Consider the following 24493-nt stretch of genomic DNA (forward strand, 5'->3'; position numbering starts at 1 on the left):
GTAATCGGGACGTGGCCATCCCAGATGGCTACACTTCCTCCTTGTGATCCTCAACACGAAGCGTGAAGGATCACATTACTATGGCGTCTTCATTCTCTGATCCCTGGGGCACCCATGCATAGGCTCTACACTGTCCTATCCTATTCAACACAATTTTACCTAAACCATTTTAAATACATTCATTATCAAAACATTCTACGGGGCACTATGACTTTGGGCAGCATGATAGCATAGTGGTTAGCACAATTGCTTTACAGCTCCAGGGTCCCAGGTTCGATTCCCGGCTGGGTCACTGTCTGTGTGGAGTCTCCCCCTGTGTGCGTGGGTTTCCTCCGGGTGCTCCGGTTTCCTCCCACAGTCCAAAGATGTGCAGGTTAGGTGGATTGGCCATGCTAAATTGCCCTTAGTGTTGGTTGAATGGGGTTACTGGGTTATGGGAATAGGGTAGTGTGGGCTTGGGTAGGGTGCTCTTTCCAAGAGCTGGTGCAGACTCGATGGGCCGAATAGCCTCCTTCTGCACTGTAAATTCTATGAAATGACATTAATACATGCATTACAGAAAAATAAAAAGACTGGAACCTCTAACTATTCTCAATAAACTATCCTCATTTAAACAATCCAAAAATACAAACAATCCAAAAATAATCTATACATCTTAAACTGTACAAAATAGCAGCACACAAATTTCTCTGGCCTGGCAGCCAGACACAGAGATTTACATCTCTTTATTCCATAGAATACATTAAACAAAATGGATGCTCTTTAATCTGTCCCAATGGGTTTGGGGGTCTGGTGAAATCCGAAAATGGGGGGTCTAAACCTGTATACCGGGGTGCGAGAGCGATATGCTCTGTTTCTCCATTTCCTGGCTCTAAACGTTTGCACGACAGTGCAATTTATCGCCAGCACTAAGAGTGCTTCGACTACATATGAGAGTGAGTACCAGGTGATAAACTTATCACACCAGGTCGGGGTATTGCTAGCTGTCGCTGGGCTAGTTATCTCGGAGTTCCGTGTATTACATGGGTGAAAGTCATTTATGGTTTGTGTGGTAGGGGTCAGGGGGGGTAGCATCCGTGCGCAACTGAAGGGATCCCGCTAAGATCCATGTGAATACGAAGGCTGTCTTCATCTTTGTCGGACTTCTTCTTTGTCTTCCTCTGGGGTTCCTGGGTTTCTGGAGTTCTGTGAACACAAGCATAATTTCTGTTATTATCTTGCTTAAGATCTCGTATGTCTGTCTGTCTGTCCTTTATTGCCAATTTCCCTTTATAATTGGTCACCATCTGTGACTCCCTCATTTTCTTTTTTTTTTAAACCGAATATTTGGACAAAACATTTTAGAAAAATACTACCGTACTGCGAGCCATCTCGCAGCCTGTGTGATTTACCATCCCAGTGTTTGAGGATGTAAATAGCATAGGGAAACAACCTAAGGGTTGCCAAACTCAAACAAAAGAATTTTGAACGTAATGAGCCAAAATGGGGTGTGTATGGGCCGCGGCAGCTAGGAAATGGGTGGAATCCCCGGGTAGGACGGTGATCAATGCCGTATGTGCTCTACCCAAGCGAAGCTGACCAGAGGGGAGTCCTCAGGCAGGGCGGGGACCAATGCCGTTTCTCCACTGCCTGAGCAACCGGCAAGAATGGGTAAGAATGTGGTTGTCGTGGGGGGCTGCCTCTCGAATTAGGAGAGCAACTATGAGTCGGGTCCTGTCGACAGACTAGTTCCTCTGAACTATTGTCTGGGACAAACTTGTTCCATTAACAACTGGGGGGCGTTAAAGGAGTGGTGACGTGGGGCCGTAAAAAACTTTCCGAGTTCACACACAACACTTAACGATAACACTAACAAACAAACATTCAACCAACATGGTGCAGGTTCCATCAGAAAGGACACCGTATCTCTCCATCGGTTCCTTTTTCTGCATCATCTGGACACCTCACTGCTCAATAGCGAACAGGGCCGCAAAGGGATTTGGTTGGTGGGAGTCAGACTCTAAGTCATCATCTTCTCCCGGCTGCCAAACTCTTGTCTGTAGTAACCGTGCTAAAGCTGCTTGGGGCGAATTGGGGTCCATCTCATCGTTCCGGATGAGCCTGAACGAATAGTCTCTGTGCCAAAATCGTGTGTCAAGGTTGGAGTTACTATGCTTCAATCCGTAATCATCGGGCGGTGGGTCTGGGTCGGGGCTTTGATATAGGTGCTCTCGAATGGGTCGGTAGAATCATGCTCAGATTCACTGGGAGTGCGGCCTGGTACAGAGGTGTAGTCATAACGTGGTGTGCTGTGGCTGTCGGCATCGTGATCGCTATCACTGTCGCTGTCGCTGCTAGTTGAGGGATGGGAGAGGCGGAGTCGTGCCTCTGGGGGCGGAGTTGAAGTCATGTCTGAGGAGGGGCTGGAATGGTTTGGGGAGGGTAGGAATACGTCATCTGAGGGAAGGGTGTGCTCGTCTGCTGCTGCAAGCAGGATCTGGTGTGTGTGGTTATTCTGTGAGCCGTAAGCCTTGAGCTGGTTTATATTCAACCACGCAGACTTACCATTGGGATAGGTTATTTTGTATACTGAGGGGCTGACTTTGTCCGAAATGGAGTACGTCCGGAAAACTTTGGGGAGAGGACTGAACTGGGGTTGTGAAGGGAAAGCATAACTTGTTGCCCTACTGTAAACTCAGTGGTGTGTACTGTTTTGTCGAAACAGGCCTTGCTCTGTTTCTTCCTGGTTCCAAGTCTCACTGCTGCGGCGAGTTGGGCTGCCTTTATGTTCTGTACTAGTTGTGTAACCGCATTTTCATGCATGAGGCCTGTAACTGCGGGGCTGGCCAAATCCAGTCCTAATAAATACTCAGTGCCTTTCATGGGGCATCCGGTCATGAGGGTGAGGGGGGTGTATCCTGTGGATGTAGATACTGTGTTTCTTAAAAACATTAAAGCAAATGGGAGAACTGAATCCCAGGTGCTATTATTCTGCTGAACCATTTTCCTGAGGGTGGCTTTCAATGTCCTATTCATCCTCTCTACAATACCACTTGACTGGGGGTGGTATGCGATATGGAACTTTTGTGTAATTCCGAAAATCGTGAGGACGTTTTCCATTACACGCCCTGTGAAATGGAGCCTTGGTTGGACTCTATACTGCGTGGGAGGCCCCATCTTGTAAAGATGTAGTGCGTTAATATTTTAGCTGTTGTCTTGGCCGTATTAGTTCATGATGGAAATGCTTCCACCCATTTTGTGAAGGTGTCTATGACCACCAACACATACTTGTAACCATTTCTGACGGGGGTAGGGGTCCTATCTAATCTATTTGGAGATTTGTCCAGGGTCCATTAACGGGGTGGGTATGGCTAAGTTGAGCCTTTTTAGCATATCTGTCCGGATTGTTCTGGGCACAGATTAAACAATTCTCTACGTAGTGTGTGACATCGGTTTTTAAATCAGGCCACCAGCAAAGCGGTCTGAGGTGGGCTAGGGTGGGTTCAATTCCTTGGTGTCCATGATTGTCATGGAACTGCCAAATGACCTGGTTCCTGTCCTGGCTGGGAACTATGTAAATGCCATCCTTTAAAATCACACCATCGTGTGTGGTGATTGCGTTTTTAAACTTGTCTTACGGGGCTGGGAAGGTTCCCTTTAAAACTTCCCTGAGTTTCTCGTCCTCTTTCTGGGCCTTTGCTAAATCCTGAATATTGGTCTGTGAGACCTGAACTGCGAGTACTGGGGTGTTTTCGGGGGGGTTCCAAAAATAACAATGCCTGGAGCCTGCCTTCGCTAGGGCATCTGCTTTAACGTTACAGGGGGGGAAGAACGGTGATGACTGCGAACCTTAATTATGCCGTATTTCCTATCCTTCGCTGTCTCTAAGATATGGCAGAGTAATGGGGCTGAGGGTAGGGGTTTATCGTCCACAGAAACAAATCCTCTTGTTACCCAGAGTGGTAGGAACTCTGTCAAACTATTACAGACATACAAGCTGTCTGAGTAGACGTCTGCTGGGGTTGGGAACAAGTCTGGGTGGTCTACAATATATGCAATCGCCTGCGAGCCTAAGTGTCCTGGCAACTTCAAGGAGATTTCATCTCGGGCCCGTCCCTGCGCGTCCTCTACATATATACTGCAACCGGTAATTCTCTCCATTTAACACTGTGGAGGAGCCATCCACATATATCTTCAGGGGTGCGCATGTGTCTGTGGGCTGGGTCTCTGGCGTGTACAACCTGTTTTCCTGGGGGGTGTTTTGGGAATAAATGGGCCTGTGTTCTGTTTAATGGTGATGATCTCACATTCGTGAGGGGTGACTGCAGACTGTAAATTATCGGCAAGGAAGGTGTGGTCTTGGTTCTCTTTACCGTGATGTCCCATCCCTGCAAAAGAAGGGTCCAATGGGCTGCACAAATTTGGCTGACTGTGCCATCTTTAAGTCAGCCGTCTAACAATAGCTGTGTCGGTGTGTGTTCTATGAGGATGGTGATGGGGTTGAGTCCTGTAATGTAGGGCAAGTATTGTACTGCCCAAAAAACTGTGAGCAGGTGCCTTTCACAGGCAGAAAATCCTTGCTCTACGGGGTCTAACATGCGTGAGGCGTATGCTACTGGTCATGGCGTTCCTGGAGGAGCACAGCTGAAAGGGTTCGGTTGGTGCTTGCAACTTCGATTGTGTATGGGGAAAGTGGATCTGGGACCTGTAGTGCGGGGTTTGTGCTGAGTGCTCTTTTTAAAGCGTCCACGGCATCTGTATGCTGTGGAAGCCATTCCCAAGGTGCCTGCTTCTTGAGAAGTTCGGAAAGGGCCGCTGCTTTAGTGGCGAAACCGTCAATATGGTTTCGGCAGTAACCAACCAGTCCTAAAAATGACCAGAGGGCTGAGACATTGTGGGGAAGGGGCAATTTGACAATCAAGTCAATTCTCTTGCGCTCGATCTCGTGTTTACCATGAGTGATCACTGTTCCCAAGTAAATCACTTTTTCTTTCAGAATCTGGGCCTTCTTGGGGTTGACTTTACAACCAATTTCTTTTAGGAGTCCTAGGAGTTCGGCGAGAAGCAAAATGTGCTCTCCCTTTGTGTCTGTTTGTAGTAACAAGTCGTCTACATACTGGACCAGACAATCGGGGAGGGAATATTTTGCTAATCCATTTGCCAGCTGTCGGTGGAAAATGGAGGGGGAGTTGTGGAAGCCTTGTGGAAGGCACGTCCACGTGTACTGTTGCCCTTGGAATGTAAAGGTGAATTTGTACTGGCACGCTTTAGCCAATGGAATGGATCAGAAGCCATTACTAATGTCCAAAACCGAAATTTTTTTTGACTGGAGTCCCTGTTTGAGCATGATCTCGGGACTCGTGGCTAAGCTGGGGGCTGCTGCTCAGGTTACTTTGTTCAGTTCCCGGTAATCAATGGTCAGTCGCCATGATCCATCCGGTTTTCTGACGGGCCAAATCGGTTCGTTGTTTGTGGAGGCTACTAATCTGAGTACGCCTTGATCCAACAAACTCCCTGTTACTTTGGAGATTTCTCCCTCTGCTTCCTGGGAAAATCCGTACTGCTTCTGGGGTTTAGGGTCGGGACCTGTAATGTTCACAAAGACAGTCAAACTGCCACAGTCGTGCTTGTGCAGTGCAAATTCTGCTTTATGTTCCTGCAGGACTGCCCTAACCTGTTTGTCTGCACTAATGGCTCGAGGGCGAAACAGAAGTCTCCTACTGAGCTAATCCTATTTACGTATTCTCCTACTGTGAGCATGTAGGGGGCTCGTGCTGCCTTTGCCATTTTCCATACACACTTCTAAACTGGATCAAAAGAAAGGTTATGGGAGCTCATGAAATCGATCCCAAGGATATGTTTGATGTGTTCGGTGCTCTGGATCCCTGGAACACATACAGGCCACCAACACTTAAAATAGTGCAACACTATTTTATTGAGTTAGAAACTGCTGAACATACCTTCACTGTGGGTTAACATGATGTTAGATTAAATTAAAGACCTATGCCTGTCCGAACCAGTCTATGCACTCAGCAGATGGTGAGGATCTGTGCTGTAAGCTGTAAACTCTGTCTTTCTGAGAGGCTGCATCCCGAATGAGCGGGAACTCTGATGCCCCCTGTCTTTATAGTGCGTGTGCTCTAACTGGTGATTGGCTGCGGTGTTGTATGTGTTGATTGGTCTTGCTGTGTGTCCATCGGTGTGTGTGTATCTGCACCATGATATACTGGTGTATATTATGACATCCCCCTTTTTTCAAAGAATGGATGTGTGTGGCAATAAATAATGTAAGGTGAGAATGTTCCTAACTACGTGTGGGGTGCGAAGACATATTTACAGGACTACATACATGAGAACTAAGCTATTTACATGGGAAGGTGACTGGTGCAGAGAAGCAGTATGCAACAAGAATAACGAGATCAACGCTATATACAAACCAGGGAAACAATCAAACAAAGCAACAAAACAATTCAGAGAGTCTCTAAGTCCGCAAAGTTCATAAATTAAGTCTCTGAGGTGGGCGACGAGTTCTGGTTGACCGCCTGAAGGGTGGGTCGAGAGACGCCGGTTCAGGAGCGGGCTGGCGTGCGTCAGAGTCAGGGGAGGCAGGGTGACAGGGAGCTCTGCATACTCCATGGCAGGGTCAGCAGGAGGGCGAGGCGACAGTGGAGGATCACGTGGCGAGCGTGGAACGAGACGAAGGGCGCGTCGATTGCGGCGCAGAATAGAGCCACCCGGTAGACGAACCAGGAACGAGCGGGGGGCCACCTGCCGAAGGACAACAGCGGTCGCAGACCAGCCCCCATCCGGAAGATGGACGCAGACATTGTCATCTGGAGCCAGAGCAGGGAGATCAGCTGCACGGGAGTCATGAGCCGCCTTGTGCTGTGCACGAGACAGCTGCATCCGGCGAAGGACCGGAACGTGGTTGAGGTCTGGGACATGGATGGACGGCACCGTCATCCTCAGTGTACGACCCACGAGTAACTGGGCTGGCGACAGCCAGTGGACAGCGGGGCGGAGCGATAGGCCAGCAAGGCAAGGTGGAAATCGGACCCAGCATCAGCAGCCTTGCATAGGAGCCGTTTGACTATATGTATTCCCTTCTCCGCTTTGCCGTTGGATTGGGTGTACAGGGTAGGATGTCACATGGGCAAAATTGTACCGCCTGGCAAAGTTGGACCATTCCTGGCTGGCGAAGCAGGGGCCATTGTCCGACATAACCGTGAGTGGGATGCTGTGTCGAGCAAATGTTTCTTTACATGCACGAATGACGGCAGACGAGGTGATGTTGTGCAACCGTATCACCTCCGGGTAATTCGAAAAGTAGTCCACGATCAGGACATAGTCTTTACCCAGCGCGTGGAACAGGTCGATGCCCACCTTGGTCCATGGTGACGTGACCAACTCATGGGGCTGCAGGGTCTCATGGGGCTGCAGGGTCTCACGTGGTTGGGCCGGCTAGAAGCGCTGACAAGTGGGGCAGTTGAGCACTGTGTTGGCTATGTCTTCATTAATGCCGGGCCAGTACACTGCCTCTCCTACTCGACGGCGGCACTTTTCCGCGCCAAGATGGCCCTCGAGTAGTTGTTCCAGGACAAGTTGGCGCATGCTATGCGGGATGACAATGCGGTCCAGTATCAGAAGAACCCCGTCTACTACCGCCAGATCATCTCTGATATTATAGAACTGAGGGCATTGGCCCTTGAGCCACCCGTCCGTTAGGTGGCGCGTGACACGCTGTAGCAAGGGGTCAGCCGCCGTCTTGCGGCGAATTTGGACGAGACGTTCATCCGTGGCAGGTAGGATGGAGACCGCGAATGCCACATGGGCGTCAACCTGGCAGACAAATCCCGCTGGGTCACATGGGGTGTTGACTGCCCTGGAGAGAGCGTCAGCAATGATGAGGTCTTTGCCTGGGGTGTATACTAGCTGGAAGTCATATCGCCGGAGCTTGAGAAGAATACGCTGGAGGCGAAGCGTCATATCGTTCAAGTCTTTCTGCATTATATTGACCAGCGGGCGATTGTCGGTCTCAACGTAGACATCGTGAAACTTAAGCACACCGGTCAGAAGGCCCAGGCACTCCTTTTCTATCTGCGCGTAGCACTGCTCCGTGGGGGTCATCGCACGTGACGCATATGCAATGGGGGGCCATGATGAGGCCTCATCACGTTGAAGGAGCACTGCCCCAATGCCGGATTGACTGGCATCGGTCAAATTTTGGTCTCCTTTGCTGGATCAAAGAAAGCTAAGACCGGGGCCGCGGTCAGTTTTGCTTTGAGTTCTCTCCATTCGCACTCGTGGGCAGGGAGCCATTGGAAGTCTGTCGTCTTCCTGACCAGGTTCCTGAGAGCCGTGGTATGAGAGGCGAGGTTAGGGATAAATTTCCCTAAAAAATTGACCATGCCCAGAAATTGGAGGACCGCCTTCTTGTCCTCTGGTGTTTTCATAACTGTGATGGCAGCTACCTTGTCCGCATCTGGCTGAAACACCCAATTGGGAGATGTGGTTCCCGAGGAACTTGAGTTCCGTCTGACCAAAAGAGCATTTGGCCCTGTTGAGGCGGAGGCCATGCTCATGTATACATCTGAATACGCGCTGGATGCGACTAACATGCTCCTGCGGCTGGTGGACCAAATGATTATGTCATCGACATAGACACGAACACCTTCAATGCCTTCTATCATTTGTTCCATAATCCTATGGAACACTTCTGATGCAGATATGATCCCGAACGGCATCCTGTTGTAACAATATCTGCCGAAGGGGGTATTAAATGTGCAAAGATTCCTGCTGGATTTGTCGAGCCGGATTTGCCAGAATCCTTTTGAGGCGTCAGGTTTGGTGAAGAGCTTGGCGCGAGCCAGCTCACATGTGTGCTCTGCGCTTGGGAATTGGATAATGCTCCCTCATGATATTGCGATTTAGATCCTTGGGATCAATGCAAATTCTCAATTCGCCGGAAGACTTTTTTACACATACCATGGAACTGACCCAGCCGGTCGGTTCCGTAACTTTGGAAATCACTCCTTGGTTCTGGAGGTCCTGCAGCTGCTGCTTGAGGCGGTCCTTAAGGGGTGCTGGGACCCTGCGAGATGCGTGCACCACAGGCGTGGCATTCGGTTTTAATAAAATCTTGTAGGTGTACGGGAGCGTGCCCATGCCCGCGAAGACTTTGCGGTACTGGTTGATAATGGCGTCGAGCTGCGCCCTGAAGTCGGTGCCCTGAAAGGCAGATGTGGCAGCAGGAGAGAGAGAGTGAACTCTCTGAACTAGTTTCAATAGCTTGAATGCCTGCGCGCCAAGCAGGGAGGCTTTCGAGGAGCCCCCGATTTCAAAGGGAAGGATGGCTTTGCGTGACTTGTGTGTCACTTCGAGTTGACACGAGCCGCTGGCCGCAATGGCATTGCCATTCTAATCTAGCAGCTGGCAGGCTGATGGGAGGATGGCTGGTTTGACACAAAGGCTTTGGAGGTCAGACCGCGCAATGAGATTGGCGTAGGCACGAGTGTTCAGGTGGAATCGTATTTGGGACCGGTTGACCGTAAGGGTGGCACACCACTCATCGCCTGGATTGATGCTATATACCGATCGAGGCTGGATTCTTTGCTTCGGGGACACCTTGTTTTTTGTAACTATACCGATCAAAAGGTGCCTTCGGGTCCTCGGTGTCAATATCGGGTAGTAGGTCTGCATCGGACTCGATGACCGTGGGTTGAATGGCCCGGACATCCCTGCGAGGCTGGCCGGAGCGATACGAATTGGCAGGCCGAGCTGATCTACATAAAGCAGCATACTGGCCAAGTTTGCCACATCTCAGGCATTGTCGGGATTTGGCAGGGCATTGCTGCTTTAAGTGGGCGGAGCCACAGCTGCCGCACATTGTAGCGTCAGTACGTTCGTTGCGCCACTGCACATGCGCGGTGCGGCCATACGTGGTGCATGCCTGCGCAATATGTTCGTCGACGTCGACGTCCCCTCGTTCAGTGCGCACAGGCGCGCGAGTCCGCGAAAAGCACGCGAAATGGCCGCCCTCATCCAGGCTGAGGCCCTGGAGTTGCTCGATTGCTTGGACCCGTTCTGCCTCATGGGGACCTTGCCGCGCCGTTTCAGCCGCTTGGTTGTGGGAATACCAACTAGTGGCGTGTTCGTGTAGCTCACATGTCTCGATGGCAATCGCTAGGGTGAGCTGCTTTACCTTGAGGAGCTGCTGGCGGAGGGGGTCCGACTGAACACCGAAAACAATCTGGTCGCGTATCATGGAGTCGGAGGTGGGCCCGTAATTACAGGACTGCGCAAGGATGTGGAGGTGGGTGAGAAAGGACTGGATAGGTTCATCCTTAGCCTGCAAACGCTGTTGGAATACATAGCGCTCAAAACTTTCATTCACCTCGATGTTGCAGTGACTGTCAACCTTGAGGAGGACCGTCTTGAACTTTCATCATATCTTCCTCATCAGCAAAGGTGAGAGAATTGAAAATGTGAATGGCATGTTCCCCGGCCGTGGATAGGGAGAGACCGATCTTCTTGGTGTCCGAGGCATCTCCCCGGTCTGTGGCTTCCAGGTAGAGCTGGAAGCGTTGTTTGAATATCTTCCAGTTGGCCCCCAGGTTACCGGTGATGCGGAGCAGCGGCGGGCGGACGCTGTCCATTTTGCAGGATGACTGTATGCTGGTGGAAGGCAGATCACTTGCAGGTAGGTCTAAGAAGTTCTAATATCCCTCAACTCCTGGTATCATGATGTGTTGGGTGCTCTGGATCCGTGGAACACATACAGGCTACCAACACTTAAAATAGTGCAACACTATTTTATTGAGTTAGAAACTGTTGAGCATACTTTCACTGTGGGTTAACATGATGTTAGATTAAATTAAAGACCTATGCCTGTCCTAACCAGTCTATGCACTCAGCACATGGTGAGGATCTGTGCTGTAAGCTGTAAGCTCTGTCCTTGTAGGAGGCTGCATCCCGAATGGGCGGGAACTCTGATGCCCCCTGTCTTTATAGTGCGTGTGCTCTAACTGGTGATTGGCTGCGGTGTTGTGTGTGTTGATTGGTCTTGCTGTGTGTCCATCAGTGTGTGTGTATCTGCACCATGATATACTGGTGCATATTATGACAATGTTCTGTTGTCTGGGGCAGATCAACTAAAACTACGGGGTGCTTGGTTGCGATGTTCCCTGTCTGTATTGCTATAGGAGCTGTGATGTGTCCCTGTTGTAAATGGCCTGTAAAGCCGCTGAGTGTAATGGTGTCTGTTGTGGGCCACGTGTCCCGCTGGAACATCGTGGAGGAATTGAGTGTGGTGCGGGACCCTCCTGTGTCCGAAAGAAATTCCACGGGTTGTCCCCGAACTTTGCCTGCTACTACCGGTCTACCTGACTTGTCCCAAAGGGTGTCGCAGACCCAAGTTGGGGAGCCCGAATACCGTCAGTCAGTGCCGTTCATGTCTGTACACTCTGAACGGGCGCTAACGCTATGGATCGGCTTTGCCTATTCTTGTTTAGGGTGACTGTCTGTTGGTTTCTCTGCTGCTTCTGGGGCGCGTTGCACTCTCGTGCAAAGTGCCCTAGCTGTCCACAATTATAACATTCTTGAGGTTTTGGCTTGGGTTGGCTGTTCCTGCCTTCATTTATCCATGCAGGGTTCTGGTGTGCCTTAACTGGGTTCATTTCTGCCTGCTCTACATCGGGTGTTATAAATGCGGTTTTGCCTGCAATTGATTGCTCCCAAGCACGGGACAATCTCTTAAAAAACCATTTTTCATTGTGGGCCTCATCTGAGGGGTCATAATTTGCACAAGCTTTTCGTCCTGCTTCTGTGGCGTGGGAGACTAGAATTCGGGTCCATTTGGCCATATTATCTGGGGACAAATGGGCACGGGCTAACTCTCCAAAAACTGCGGTAAAGTGAATTCACAAACGTCCAGCAAACGTTGTGGGGAGCTCTGTCTTCTTTTGCCTACACTTATTTAGGCCTTCTACGGGGTCTCCTCTGTTAAAGCCAATCGCTTCAAGGATCGCTGTGTGCATCTCTTGGAGTGTGCCTCCTCCTACATTCTGTGGGTCGGGAAGGGCTGCTACGACTGAAGGGTTGAGGCTCAAAACTGTGAGCTTCACTTGCTCCTTTTCGTCCAGGCCGTACATGGTTGCCTGTTGTTTGACTTTCGCGAAAAAATGGTGGGGGTCTGAAGTGGGAAGGAACGGTGTCATTTTTTCACATGCGTCCCGTAATTGCGTCACGGAAAACGGGGTTGTGTAAAGGAAGTCTGCTTCTCCTTCTCCTGCAGCCCTGCGGTGTGTGGTCACAGGATTCATGGGGGTGTGTTCTGCCTGTTCGGTTGGGGGTTGGGGCGCTTTCCTTTTCTGGGGGTTTTCCTGCGTACATGTCCCATGTACGTATCTATGGGCAGTCTCATTCAATTCCTGCCAATCGGGGCTGTTTTCTTGATCTCAATTGGGGTCCGAATGTACTCTGAAATCCATTTTGCACGGACAGCAGAGATTGCAATTCTGCAATTTGCTTCCGGCACTTTGCATGGTCTACTGAGCTCTGCCTTTGTTCCGTCGTGGAAGTATGGAGTGCTCGTAGGGCTGCTTTTAAATCATTGCACTGTTTGATTCTTGTCTGACCAAGACCGCACGTTGCGTGTCCTGGTAGGACTTATCGTATTGTATCTGAAAACTGTTCAAATGCGCGAGACAAGATTGATGTGCCCCCTTGGCATCATCCACCTCTCTGTCCCTTGCTGCTAACTGCTCTTTCAAATCTCGATTCTCTTTCTCTACCTCACTCACGTCTACCTCACTGGTTCTGTCTCTCTCCTCTATCTCTCTACGGAGTGTCCTAACGACCTCCTCTGTGCCTCGCAATTGTGCCAAACAGGACACGATTGCCATCGGCTTGCGAACTTTCCCCAAGCTCTTCTTATGGATCTCTGACAGGTTCTCCCACCAAGTATGTCCTATACTCCCGGGTCCTGTTTCCTAATTATCACAGAATTCACTCCAAAGGGGCCATCCTTTCCCTTTGAGATATTTCCTGATCTCTTCTTCCCAAACGGGACACTGTCCTACTCTACTGCTGGTCGCTGCGACCTCGAATTCCTGGGCGTTCATAAGGCGTTCCATTGCCTTCATTGCCATTCTCTCTACTAGGATCTAAAGTGGTGATGTAAACACGGGTACGGCTTACGCTAATTTCCGGCCTATAAAACTCCCGACAGGTTTTTGCAACAAAATCTCTCAGGTTTACCTTATATCCCTGTTAGTACGCATGCATTAACACACTTCCGAATCTCAGAGGCTTGATCAGTACTGTTTTGACGCTTGTGGTTTTTCTGTTCCCAATTGGATTCTCAATTCAAATTTTGAGTTCTCTCGGAGTGGTTAGGCCACTTCTAAGTTGAGTCCCGGCGGAGTCGCCAGTAAATATTGCTAACTTTTGGTTGGTTCTTAATTTGGTTCTATTTAATCACGTTTGCTCAAGAGTCGCCAGGTATCTTTTGACACCGCCACAAGGTTCAGAACCGAATACTGATCAATGACTCGATACAACAGTTACTAAGTTCAAAAGCAATGCTCATTTATTTACACACAGTCAAATCTATTCATGCATAAACTCTACGAACTAAACTACCACGATTACTAAAGCCTATACTTAGCTTTGGGCACCCACTCAGTCAGAGGAACAATGGCCGTTACTCAGTTCCGAGGCTGCTGGATTGAGCTGTTTACAGCGTAGCAACTAGGAGCGTCTATCTCGTAGCATGCGTTGACTTGGGACTTACTTGGTCTGATGCAGCTGCTAGGCAGGTCTCTCTCTTCGGTGAGAGCCAAAGCCAAAGGAGGAAGATTTTCCCTTGGGTGATACCTCTTATACTGCAAAGGGCTTCGCGCTCTTTTAGGCGGGCCTTGAACTTGGCCTCAACTAATTGGGTCTTTCCCAATCATCTGTATCGATTTTCCTCCAATAGAGGGGTGGTTCCCTGATCGTTGGGCGTGTCCTGATGACTGTCAGTCTGCTTTGTCTTAGCTTCTTCTGGCGCCGGGGAGTCTGTCTGAACATTGGGTATCTAAATGTTTCCCTTTTGTCCCTGGAGATGGCTCATAGAACATAGAAAAATCCAGCACAGAACAGGCCCTTTGGCCCACGATGTTGTGCCGAACCTTTGTCCTAGATTAATCATAGATTATGATAGAATTTACAGTGCGGAAGGAGGCCATTCGGCCCATCAAGTCTGCACCAGCTCTTGGAAAGAGCACCCTACCCAAGGTCAACACCTCCACCCTATCCCCATAACCCAGTAATCCCACCCAACACTAAGGTAAATTTTGGACACAAATGGCAATTTATCATGGCCAATCCACCTAACCTGCACATCTTTGGACAGTGGGAGGAAACCGGAGCACCCGGAGGAAACCCACGCATACACGGGGAGGATGTGCAGACTCCGCACAGACAGTGATCCAAGCCGGAATCGAACCTGGGACCCTGGAGCTGTGAAGCAATTGTGCTATCCACAATGCTACCGTGCTGCCCTTAAGAACAAATTAATCTACGCTATATCATTCTACCGTACTCAATGTACCTATCCAAGAGCTGCTTGAAGGTCCCTAATGTTTCAGACTCAACTACTTCCACAGACAGTGCATTCCATGCTCCCACTACTCTCTGGGTAAAGAACCTACCTCTGACATCCCCCCTATATCTTCCACCATTCACCTTAAATTTATGTCCCCTTGTAATGGTTTGTTCCACCCGGGAGGAAAAGTCTCTGACTGTCTACTCTATCTATTCCCCTGATCATCTGCTAAACCTCTATCAAGTCGCCCCTCATCCTTCTCCGTTCTAATGAGAAAAGGCCTAGCACCCTCAACCTTTCCTCGTAAGACCTACTCTCAATTCCAGGCAACATCCTGGTAAATCTTCTTTGCACCTTTTCCAAAGCTTCCACATCCTTCCTAAAATGAGGCGACCAGAACTGTACACAGTACTCCAAATGTGGCCTTACCAAAGTTTTGTACAGCTCATTAGTATGTAGATCGTTTGGTAGTTTCTGTCCTGTCTGAGTGTTTAAGGTTCTAATCAACAGACCGAGCTTGCACCTGCTTGTTTCTTAGCATTGTCCAATTTCCCTGCATTCTTTGCGGGTGTCCATTTTGTAATCGGGACGTGGCCATCCCAGGTGGCTAAAGCAGCCTCGTATAATTCAGTCCCATTTCACTAGTTAGTGAGGCAATAACCAGAGAATGCACCAGTTTAAGACATTTTTGAAACATTAAGGGAGATTTTAAGATTTCCTTTCTGCACATTGGACTGTATTGGCATAAAATACCTGACCAGAAGCATTGGTGGAAACAGAATTTGCAATAATTTTTAAACAGAAGTGAGCAAGCATTTGTACAAATGAAATGCTTTTTTGGAAAAGGATACAGGAATGGTACTGAATGGATAATTTGTTCAGAATTCCAGCAAATAGAGGTGGGTCAAATGGCTTCTTTCTGTTCTGTAAACTCCACGAGGTTGAAAATTACAGTGAGTATTTGTGTCATACTTGATTATTGAATTGGCTGCCTGGTTAAAACAATAAAACCAAATACTAGGTGGGGCATTTAACAAGAGGCAACACGATAATACCAATTTTGTGATAGCACAGTGGTTAGCACTGATGCTTCACAGCGCCAGGATCTCAGGTTCGATCCCTGGTTTGGGTCACTGTCTGTGCGGAGTCTGCACGTTCTCCCTGCATCTGCGTGGGTTTCCGCCGGGTGCTCCGGTTTCCTCCCACAAGTTCCGAAAGACGTGCTGTTTGGTAATTTGGACATTCTGAATTCTCCCTCAGTGTACCCGAACAGGCGCCGGAGTGTGGCGACTAGGGGATGTTCACAGTAACTTCATTGCAGTGTTAATGTAAGCCTACTTGACAATAATAAAGATTATTATCTGGCTGAAGCCAAAGTTTTACCTCTATAGTTTGACTGTTGGAAACCAGGAATGAACATTCCTCGGAGTGAGTTAGCATGCATGAGATGTAGGAGAATCTGGGTATCTTAGTGCATGAATCACAAATGGCTAGTATGCAGCTCCAGCAAGTAATTGGGAAATCTAATAGAATGTTTGTATTCATTGTGAGGGGGATTGAATAAATGCCGGGAGATCGTGCTTCAGTTATACAGAGCGCTAGTGATAACACATCTGGAGGACTGTGTAAGGTATTGGTCACTTTATTTAAGGAAGGATTTAAATGCATCGGAAGCAGTTCAGAAAAGATTTACCAGACTAATCCCTGGAATGGGCCTTTGTCTTATTAAAAAAAGGTTGCACAGGCTAGGCTTGTATCCGCTGGAGGTTAGAAGAGTAAGAGATGACTTGATTGAAACATATAAGATCCTTAAGGGTCATGACAGGGTGAATGTGGAGAGGATGTTTCCTCTTGTGGGAGAATCCAGAACTAAGGGACTAAGGGAGCTCCACTCACGGTGGCTTGTTCCCCCCCCCCCCCCCCCCCGCTCCCCCATGGTGGCGTGTTTACAGGCAGTGGAGATGGGATCTTCCAGTTCTGCTGATGACTGCATTTTGCGTGGCTCACCTGTCCCACCACTGGGGAACCCACTGGTGACCCTGTGGGGCTGCTGTTTAAAAGTAAAACAGAGATGCGGTTGCGAGTCTTTGGAACTCTCTTCCTGAAAAGATGGTGGAAGCAGTCTTTGGATATTTTTAAGGCAGAGATGTACAGATTCTTGACCAGTAACGGGGTTACAGGTTATTGGGAGGAGGTGGGAAGCAGATTTGAGGTTACTATCAGATCAAAATCTGATTAAATGGTGGAGTGGTCTTGAAAGGACAAATGGCCTACTCCAGCTCCTTGTTATTTTGTTCACATTACATTGCCTGCAACATGGAAAAGTTATTAAAAAATGTACACATGTCAATAAACAGATTGACATGTGCAGCCAGAATTTTGTCAGCTGGACTTATCTTTGGCTGATATAATTGCAGTTGAGCTGCACAGTAGTGTTGCCTGCTATCCTGCTACCATCAGGCAGACCTATTTTTTTGACAGTGCCAATTGTAGCATCAATGACTCACAGCACGAGCAAGAAAATTGCTGTTAATTGATTGAATTACCTGCCTTTGTAAATTTCTCACATTTTTTGAATCAATGGTGAATGGTGATGAGAGAAAATGCCAGCAGCAATTATTACCAAGCTAACAATTATTTATGGCCTTGTCCAAAACAGAGGCCTTGTTGTGTCATTAGCAGGACATCATCTAATAACGGATTCAGTTATTATTCAAGAGACATTTATTATTAAACATTTATTGTCAAATATTTGAACCTAATATGTATTTTAACATTGTATCAAACATTCATTGAGATTTTGACATTTCATATTTTATTTGTAAAACAGTATGATGCAGGTAAGGGGAAATATTACACGTGTCATTGCCAATTGCACAAGATAAGCTATTCCATTTCTAAAATCATTTTTCTCCCCATCTCTCCATGAAGCACAAAGTCAATTTGGGGCCTATGGTCCCCAGGTGCTGGCAGTGCAATAATACCTTGTGTAAGGCTAATCAGATTGCAAATTGTGTAATTCGACACTCTGAGCAAGAAAAGTAAGCTTGAAGAGAGTGTGGCTTAGAGCTAGGACTACAACACCATGGATCAGCTTCTCCAAGCCATGCTCCTTGTTAACCTAGCTTCCCGCTAAACCAAAACAAACTTGCATTTATTTAGAGCCTTGTACACAGTAAAATGCCCCTTCGCACTTTATGGAGAGATAAACTGAATAAATAATGTTGGATTTCATAATGCAAGCCAGATGTAAGCTGAATAACACATGTTGGGAGCACAATGAGCTAAACAGCTGGTTTGTAATGCAGAACAAGGCCAGCAGCGCGGGTTCAATTCCCGTGCCGGCCTTCCCGAACAGGCGCCGGAATGTGGCGACTAGGAGCTTTTCACAGTGACTTCATTGAAGCCTACTTGTGACAATAAGCGATTGTTATTATTATTATTATTCAATTTTGGATGATAGGGATATCACAATTGAGACTGATCTCAGACTGAGTGTCATCCTGCCCTCTCCTAACAATCTAGAGTGAGATTTGGGGCTAATTTGTCCCTTACCCTGCCACAAACCTGCTGAGAGATATACCCATGATTGCCATAGGTTGATCAGTTATTTCAGCATTGACAAGGGTTTTCATCCAGTCCATACGGCTGTGCACCATACCACAGGATGCAGTCACCGACTAAACATTTAGATGTGTTTTACTTCCCATCTGCTCTGTTTGGTATCTGAGTAAAATATGTTTGAAGTTTTAAATAATCTTTTGCTGTTGGAAGGATTTTTTTTGTAAAAAGCTATTCACATCTGCCATAGGGAAAATGTTAGAAGCTATTATTAAAGAGATTATGGCAAGACACTTAAAAAAATTCAATGTAATCAGGGGCAGTCAACATGGTTTTGTTAAAGAGACATCATGTTCAACTAATCTCTTTAAATTCCACTTATGCTGTGGATAAAGGGGAAACAGTAGATGTACCAAGATTTCCAGAAGGCTTTTGATACGGTGCCACAGCAAAGGTTATTGTGGAACAATAGCTCGTGGTGTAGGAGGTTACATATTGGCATGGATAAAAGACTGGTTAGATAACAGGGAACAGAGGGTAGCAATAAATGGATCTTTTTCAGGTTGGAGGGATGTAATGAGTGGTGTGCAACAATAAGAAAGAAACATATTATCTAAATGGTGAGAGATTTTAAAGCTGTGAGATTCAGAGTGATCTGGGAGTCCTGGTGCATGGATCACAAAAGGTCAGTGTGAAACCGTAACAAGTAATTAGGAAAACGAAGAGAATGTTAGAATTTATTGGGAGCGGAATTGAATATAAAAGTGGGGAGGTCATGGTTCAGTTGTATAGAGCATTGGTGAGACCACACCTGGAGTATTGTGTACAGTGTTGGTCTCCTTCCTAAAGGATGGATGTAAATGCACTCAAAACAAAGTAGTTTACTAAGCTAATACCAGGAATAGAGGGGTTGTCTTATGAGGAAAGATTGCGCAGACTAGGCTTGAACCGCTGGATACAGAAGAGTAAAAGGCGACTTGATTGAATCATAGATCTCACCAAAATAAAACAGAGTCCTTTCTGGGCGGAGTTAGCAGGGTCATTCATGGCGCCACAAGTGCCGGGAACAACCCTGCTATCTAACAGCACACTGTCTTGTCTTCATGTCCCAGCGGTGAAGTCCCCCGGAGACTGCACTTAACGTAATTTCCTGTACTGAGGAGCTCCACAGTGCAGGAAGAGATCGGGATGCCATTTTTAAATGCCGCCCAATCTCTTGACCCCCCCACCCAGACCTCCCCAATGCCCCAACTGAACTGTTGGAGAGTCCTCAAGCAACCCCCCTGCAGCCCACCACATACTGGCAGGGCACCCCAGTCCTGATCCCTGACATGGGCACAATGCCAGCTTGGCACCTTGGCACTGCCAGCCTGACTTCCTGGCAGTGCCTCTACCAGCCTGGAAGTGCCACCAGGGCACTGTGGCAGTGCCAGACTGGCACCCGGGTGGCACCAGCAGTGTCAGGGTACCACCCTGCCTGGATGCCGACCACCCAGGGGCCTCCGATTGACTGGGAGACCCCCGTTTGTGGGGACTGGTACTGAACGGAACTTGGCTGGGGCCTCCTCGGTGAGGCTGATAGATGCCGGGTGGCCGGTCGATCCGGTGTCAGCACGGCTAAGATCTGGTATCGCGAGATCTGGTCAGATCTCATGAGGCAAATCCTGGGGGAGGCCTCTCCCAAGGTCTACCGGCCGTAACTTGCCCCAATTCCAGTAGGATGGGCCGGTAGATCGCGCCCATAAGATCCTGAGCGGTCTTTTAAGGGTGGACATGGAAAGGATGTTTGTTCTTGTGGGAGAATCTTGAACTAGGTGTCACTGTTTATAAATAAGGGATTGTCCATTTCAGACAGAGATGAGGAGAGTTTTTTCTCTCTCAGAAGTTGGTGGGACTATGAAACTCCCTTCCTCAAAATGCAGTGGAAGCAGAATCATTGAATGTTTTCAAGGCAGAGCTGGATAGATCCTTGATAAACCAGAGGGTGAAATGTTATTAGGGGTAGAGAGGATGTTACAATCAGATCAGGCATGACCTTATTGAATGACAGAGCAGGCTTAAAGTCCTGTTCCCTCTTCTAACTAGTATGTTCATATGTTCATATGAGATTCCTGGGCGCAATTCTCCCATCGGGAGACTAAGTCCCGACGCGGGAGTGAAAACCGGAGTGTTTCACTCCGGCGTCTGAGGCCATTCCCAGCCCCTATTCTCCCGCCGCCGGGGGGCTAGGAGCGGCGCTGCGTCATTTACGTGCACTGGGCTTTGGCTCCGCGTAAAAGCGGCGCCGCGTAAATGACGCGATCGGCGTCGCGTAAATGACGTCACCCACGCATGCGCGGTTGCCGTTCTCCCCCCGGCCGCCCCGCAAGAAGATGGCGGATCGACCTTGGGGGGCAGCGGAGGAAAGGAGGTCCTCCTTCAGAGAGGTCGGTCCGCCGATCGGTGGCACCGATCGCGGGCCAGACCCCTTTTGAGCCCCCCCCCCCCGGTGCAGGAACCCCCCTCGACCCCCCACAGGCCGCCCCCCCCCCCCCAGCGTTCCCACGCTGGTCCCGCCGGCAGCGACCAGGAGTGGATGGCGCCAGGGGGAACCTGTCATTTTGGGCAGGCCGCTCGGCCCATCCGGGCTGGAGAATCGCCGCTCGCCCATTACCAACGGCAAGCGCCGATTCTCCCAGCGGCCAGCTGTGATTTGCGCTGCGCCGGTTTGGGGGCTGGGAGAATCGCGTGCGGGCGTCGGGACGGCGTGGCGGGGCTCGCGCGGCGCCCAGGCGATTCTCCCACCCGGCGTAGGGGGGGGGGGAGAATTCCACCCCCTATATTTTAATTTAAATGTGCTTTTATTTTAAACAACCTAATTTCAGGCAAGTATATTTCAATTGAAGGAATAATGAACCATGTTGAAAATGTGCAGCATCTCACTCAGCAACTGAAGGACAAAATTGAGTTCAAATTAACCCTTCATCAGAACTGATTCCAAATAGTCAGCTGTGTGTATTTAACGTTTCCCCACATGAATTCAGATTTCCCTCACTCACAGTTTTCTTTTCCTGCCACAATTCTGATTGATTTCACTGACTTTTGTAATTTAGGAAATTTAACTGAAATGTTAGTTAAACAGGCGAAGGGGGAATAAAAACAGAAAGTGCTGGAAATAGCAGTCCTGAAGAAGTCACATTAACTTGAAAAGTTAATTCTGTTTTTCTCTCTCCACAGATGTTTTTATTTTAGATCTCCAGCATCAACAGTATTTTGCCTTTATTTTAGTCGCTGAATGGTGACCTGATAGAAACCTTTAAGATCACAAATGGGTTTATAGTGTAGATGTAGAGATGTTTCTGCCTGTGGGGCATATCAGAGCTAGGAGCCATATGTGTAAGGTCGTCACTAATCTATCAAATAGGGAATTCAGATAAATGTTCTATACCCAGGAAGTGGTCAAAATTAAAATTCACTGACTAGTTGGGGAAAATAGCTTAGATGCATTTAAGGGAATTCAGACAAATACATGAGGAGAAAGTTTACACTGATGCGATTGAGGAAGCTAGTATGAAATGTAAACAACAGCATGGACCAGTTGGCTGAATGGCCTGTTTCGGGCTGTACTTTCTATGTAAGTCAATGTGATTAATAGTGAATATCAAAAGCCCGTCTATTTGCTATGTATTTGTAAATAAAGGTTATGTTTCAATTATTGTAGCTCTATCAATATACATTTTTATGAACTTTTAACACTGGCTTATGTCTTGTTTATTACAGTGATGGCTGGGCAGATAGATATGATGTGACAGATGGTTACCAGCGAGAAGCCACTGGAGGCATAACAATCAAACTCCAATCTCCTGATGTGGAGTGGTTTGATGAATACTACCTTAAACTGCGGCCAGAGAACCACGACAGTAATCCTTGGTTCCAAGAGTTCTGGCAGTACAGATTTCAGTGCAGGCTGAAAAATCAAGAGCTGGATAATCTTGAATATAACAGGACCTGTGATGGTAAGAATAAGCTAATCTGCTAAACTGTATGTCACTCTTCACTGGCTTGGATGTATCCCAGCAGGTTGGGGTTCCACGTATTTTATGACTGGATATTTCTTGAAATTTAAAAAAAATTAATATTTATTAAATACACACATTTTCACACAATGAGTGGTTCGGGCCTGGAATATACTGCCTGGAAGTGAGGTGGAGGCAGGTTCAATCGAGGCACTCAAGAGGGCATTTGATGATTACTTGAATAGAAACAATGTGCAGCGGAACAGGGAAAATGCAGAGGAAATTTTTTTTAAATATTTTTTATTAGGGTTTTAACATTTCATAACATACTTTACACAACAAGACAAATCAAAACATGCGTTTTCAACAATTTAACAACCACTGTAGTTTTATCTATTGTACATATATTTTGACCCGCGGGGCCTGACATACAAAAGTTGAGGTTGCAAGATCGAGACAGATACAGAAAGAAGCGGCTTACACAAAAAGAAAAACTGCTGTTGAGCGCTGGCTAGGCCAGGCCATGGCCCGGAGTAAATCCATCGGTCATCTGGCACTAGTAACTGGCTGTGCTCCCATGGGAGCGAGCCTCCTCGCAGCTAACGGGGGGGGGGTCCCTGTGTGGAAGCTCTCCGTGGCCGGCCGTCGCTCTGCAGCCTGCACCCACCCTGGTTGGCTCCCGCCGTTTAGCCGTGCTGGGGGAGCGCACGTCCACTGGTTGGGAGGGGGGGTCATGTCCGCTGGGTACACTCTTTCTCTTGTTTCCCTTTGTCCCTTGTGGTTCATAGATCATAGAAATTACAGTACAGAAGGAGGCCATTCAGCCCATCGAGTCTGTCCCTGCCCTTGGAAAGAGCACCCTACCCAAGGTCAACACCTCCACCCTATCCCCGTAACCCAGCAACCCCACCTAACCTTTTTGGATACTAAGGGCAATTTAGCATGGCCAATCCACCTAACCTGCACATCTTTGGACTGTGAGAGGAAACCGGAGCACCCGGAGGAAACTCACGCAGACACGGGGAGAACGTGCAGACTCTGCACAGACAGTGACCAAAGCTGGGAATCGAATATGGGATCCTGGAGCTGTGAAGCAACTGTGCTAACCACTGTGCTACCATGCCCTTCTTCACCGCTTTCCAAATTGTCCTATGTTTTCACTTGGTGCTTTTATCCCCCCCCCTTCTGTGCTCGCCCCCCTTCCTGTCCTCCCCCTTGCCGTACTCTTCCCCCCCTCCCTTTCTCTTCCTTATTTTGTGACATTTCCTGTAACCGCCCGTTCACCACCACCACCTTCCCCCCTCTCCTTGCTTTACTCGACTCTGGATCTTGGAACAATTTGGTGAACAGCCTCCTCATTTTGTGGGAGCCTGCCTCCGATCCTCTGGTGGCATAATTTATTTTCTCGAGCCTGAGAACTTCTGCCAGGTCAGACAGCCAGACTGCAGCCTTGGGTGGTGCTGCCAATCGCCGGTGGGCGATCAGGGAGGCAAAGGCCAGGGCGCCCGCCCCTCTCCCCATGAAGAGCTCTGGCTGTTCTGATACCCCGAAGACCGCCATCAGCGGGCTAGGCTCCACACTCACCTCCACAACCCTGGACATGGCCTCAAAGAAGGACCTCCCGTACCCAACAAGTCTTCGGCAGACCCAGAACTTGTGAGTGTGGTTGGCCGGGTTTTCATGGCATCGTTCACACTTGTCTTCTGCCTCTGGGGAGAACTCGCTTATTCTCATCCCTGCTAGAAGCGCCCTGTGCACCACCTTTAGCTGCATTAGGCTGAGCATGTGGAGGTGAAGTTTGCCCTGTGCAAGCAGAGAATCATAGAATCCCTACAATACAGAAGGAAGCCATTCAGCCCATCGAGTCAGCACCAATCCTCCGAAAGAGCACCCGACCTAGGCCCATGCCCCCGCTCTATCTCCTTAACCGTACCTAACCCTTGAACACTAAGGGGCAATTTAGAAGGCCAATCCGCCTAACCTGTACATCTTTGGACTGGAGGAAACCCACGCAGACACAGGAAGAACATGCAAACTCCACACAGGCAGTCACTCAAGGCCAAATTGAACCTGGGACCCTGGAACTCTGGGGCAGCAGTGCTAACCACTGTACCACTATGATTCTATGATTCAAGGTTTTGATCCAGGGTGCTTCCCCTATTTCCTTGCCTAGTTCTTCCCACCACTTCCTTCTTGTCGCGTCCAGGGGTAAACATACCTCCTCCAGTTGTCCGTACATGACTGCACAGTTCCCCTCTCCTAGTTCGTCTGCAGTCAGTACCCTGTCCATTAGTGTGCATCCCGGTATTTGGGGGAATGTCGTAGTTTCTTTGCAGAGGACATTTTGGTCTTAGTTACATCTGAGTTTGTT

At 48.5% G+C, this 24493-nt stretch overlaps 1 protein-coding gene across 3 annotated transcripts in view; it reads left to right on the forward strand.

Moving 5' to 3' along the window:
- The window catches only part of grm5b (glutamate receptor, metabotropic 5b), a 966940-nt gene that overhangs the window by 686333 nt on the left and 256114 nt on the right, over nt 1-24493 (forward strand). For all 3 annotated transcript variants that reach the window (XM_072476472.1, XM_072476471.1, XM_072476473.1), the window contains exon 4: nt 21887-22122. In XM_072476472.1, coding sequence (XP_072332573.1) covers nt 21887-22122 — 236 coding nt within the window. The remainder of the gene's footprint in view (nt 1-21886; nt 22123-24493) is intronic.

This window comes from Scyliorhinus torazame, chromosome 15, assembly GCF_047496885.1.
Source record: "Scyliorhinus torazame isolate Kashiwa2021f chromosome 15, sScyTor2.1, whole genome shotgun sequence".
NCBI classification, from domain to species: domain Eukaryota; kingdom Metazoa; phylum Chordata; class Chondrichthyes; order Carcharhiniformes; family Scyliorhinidae; genus Scyliorhinus; species Scyliorhinus torazame.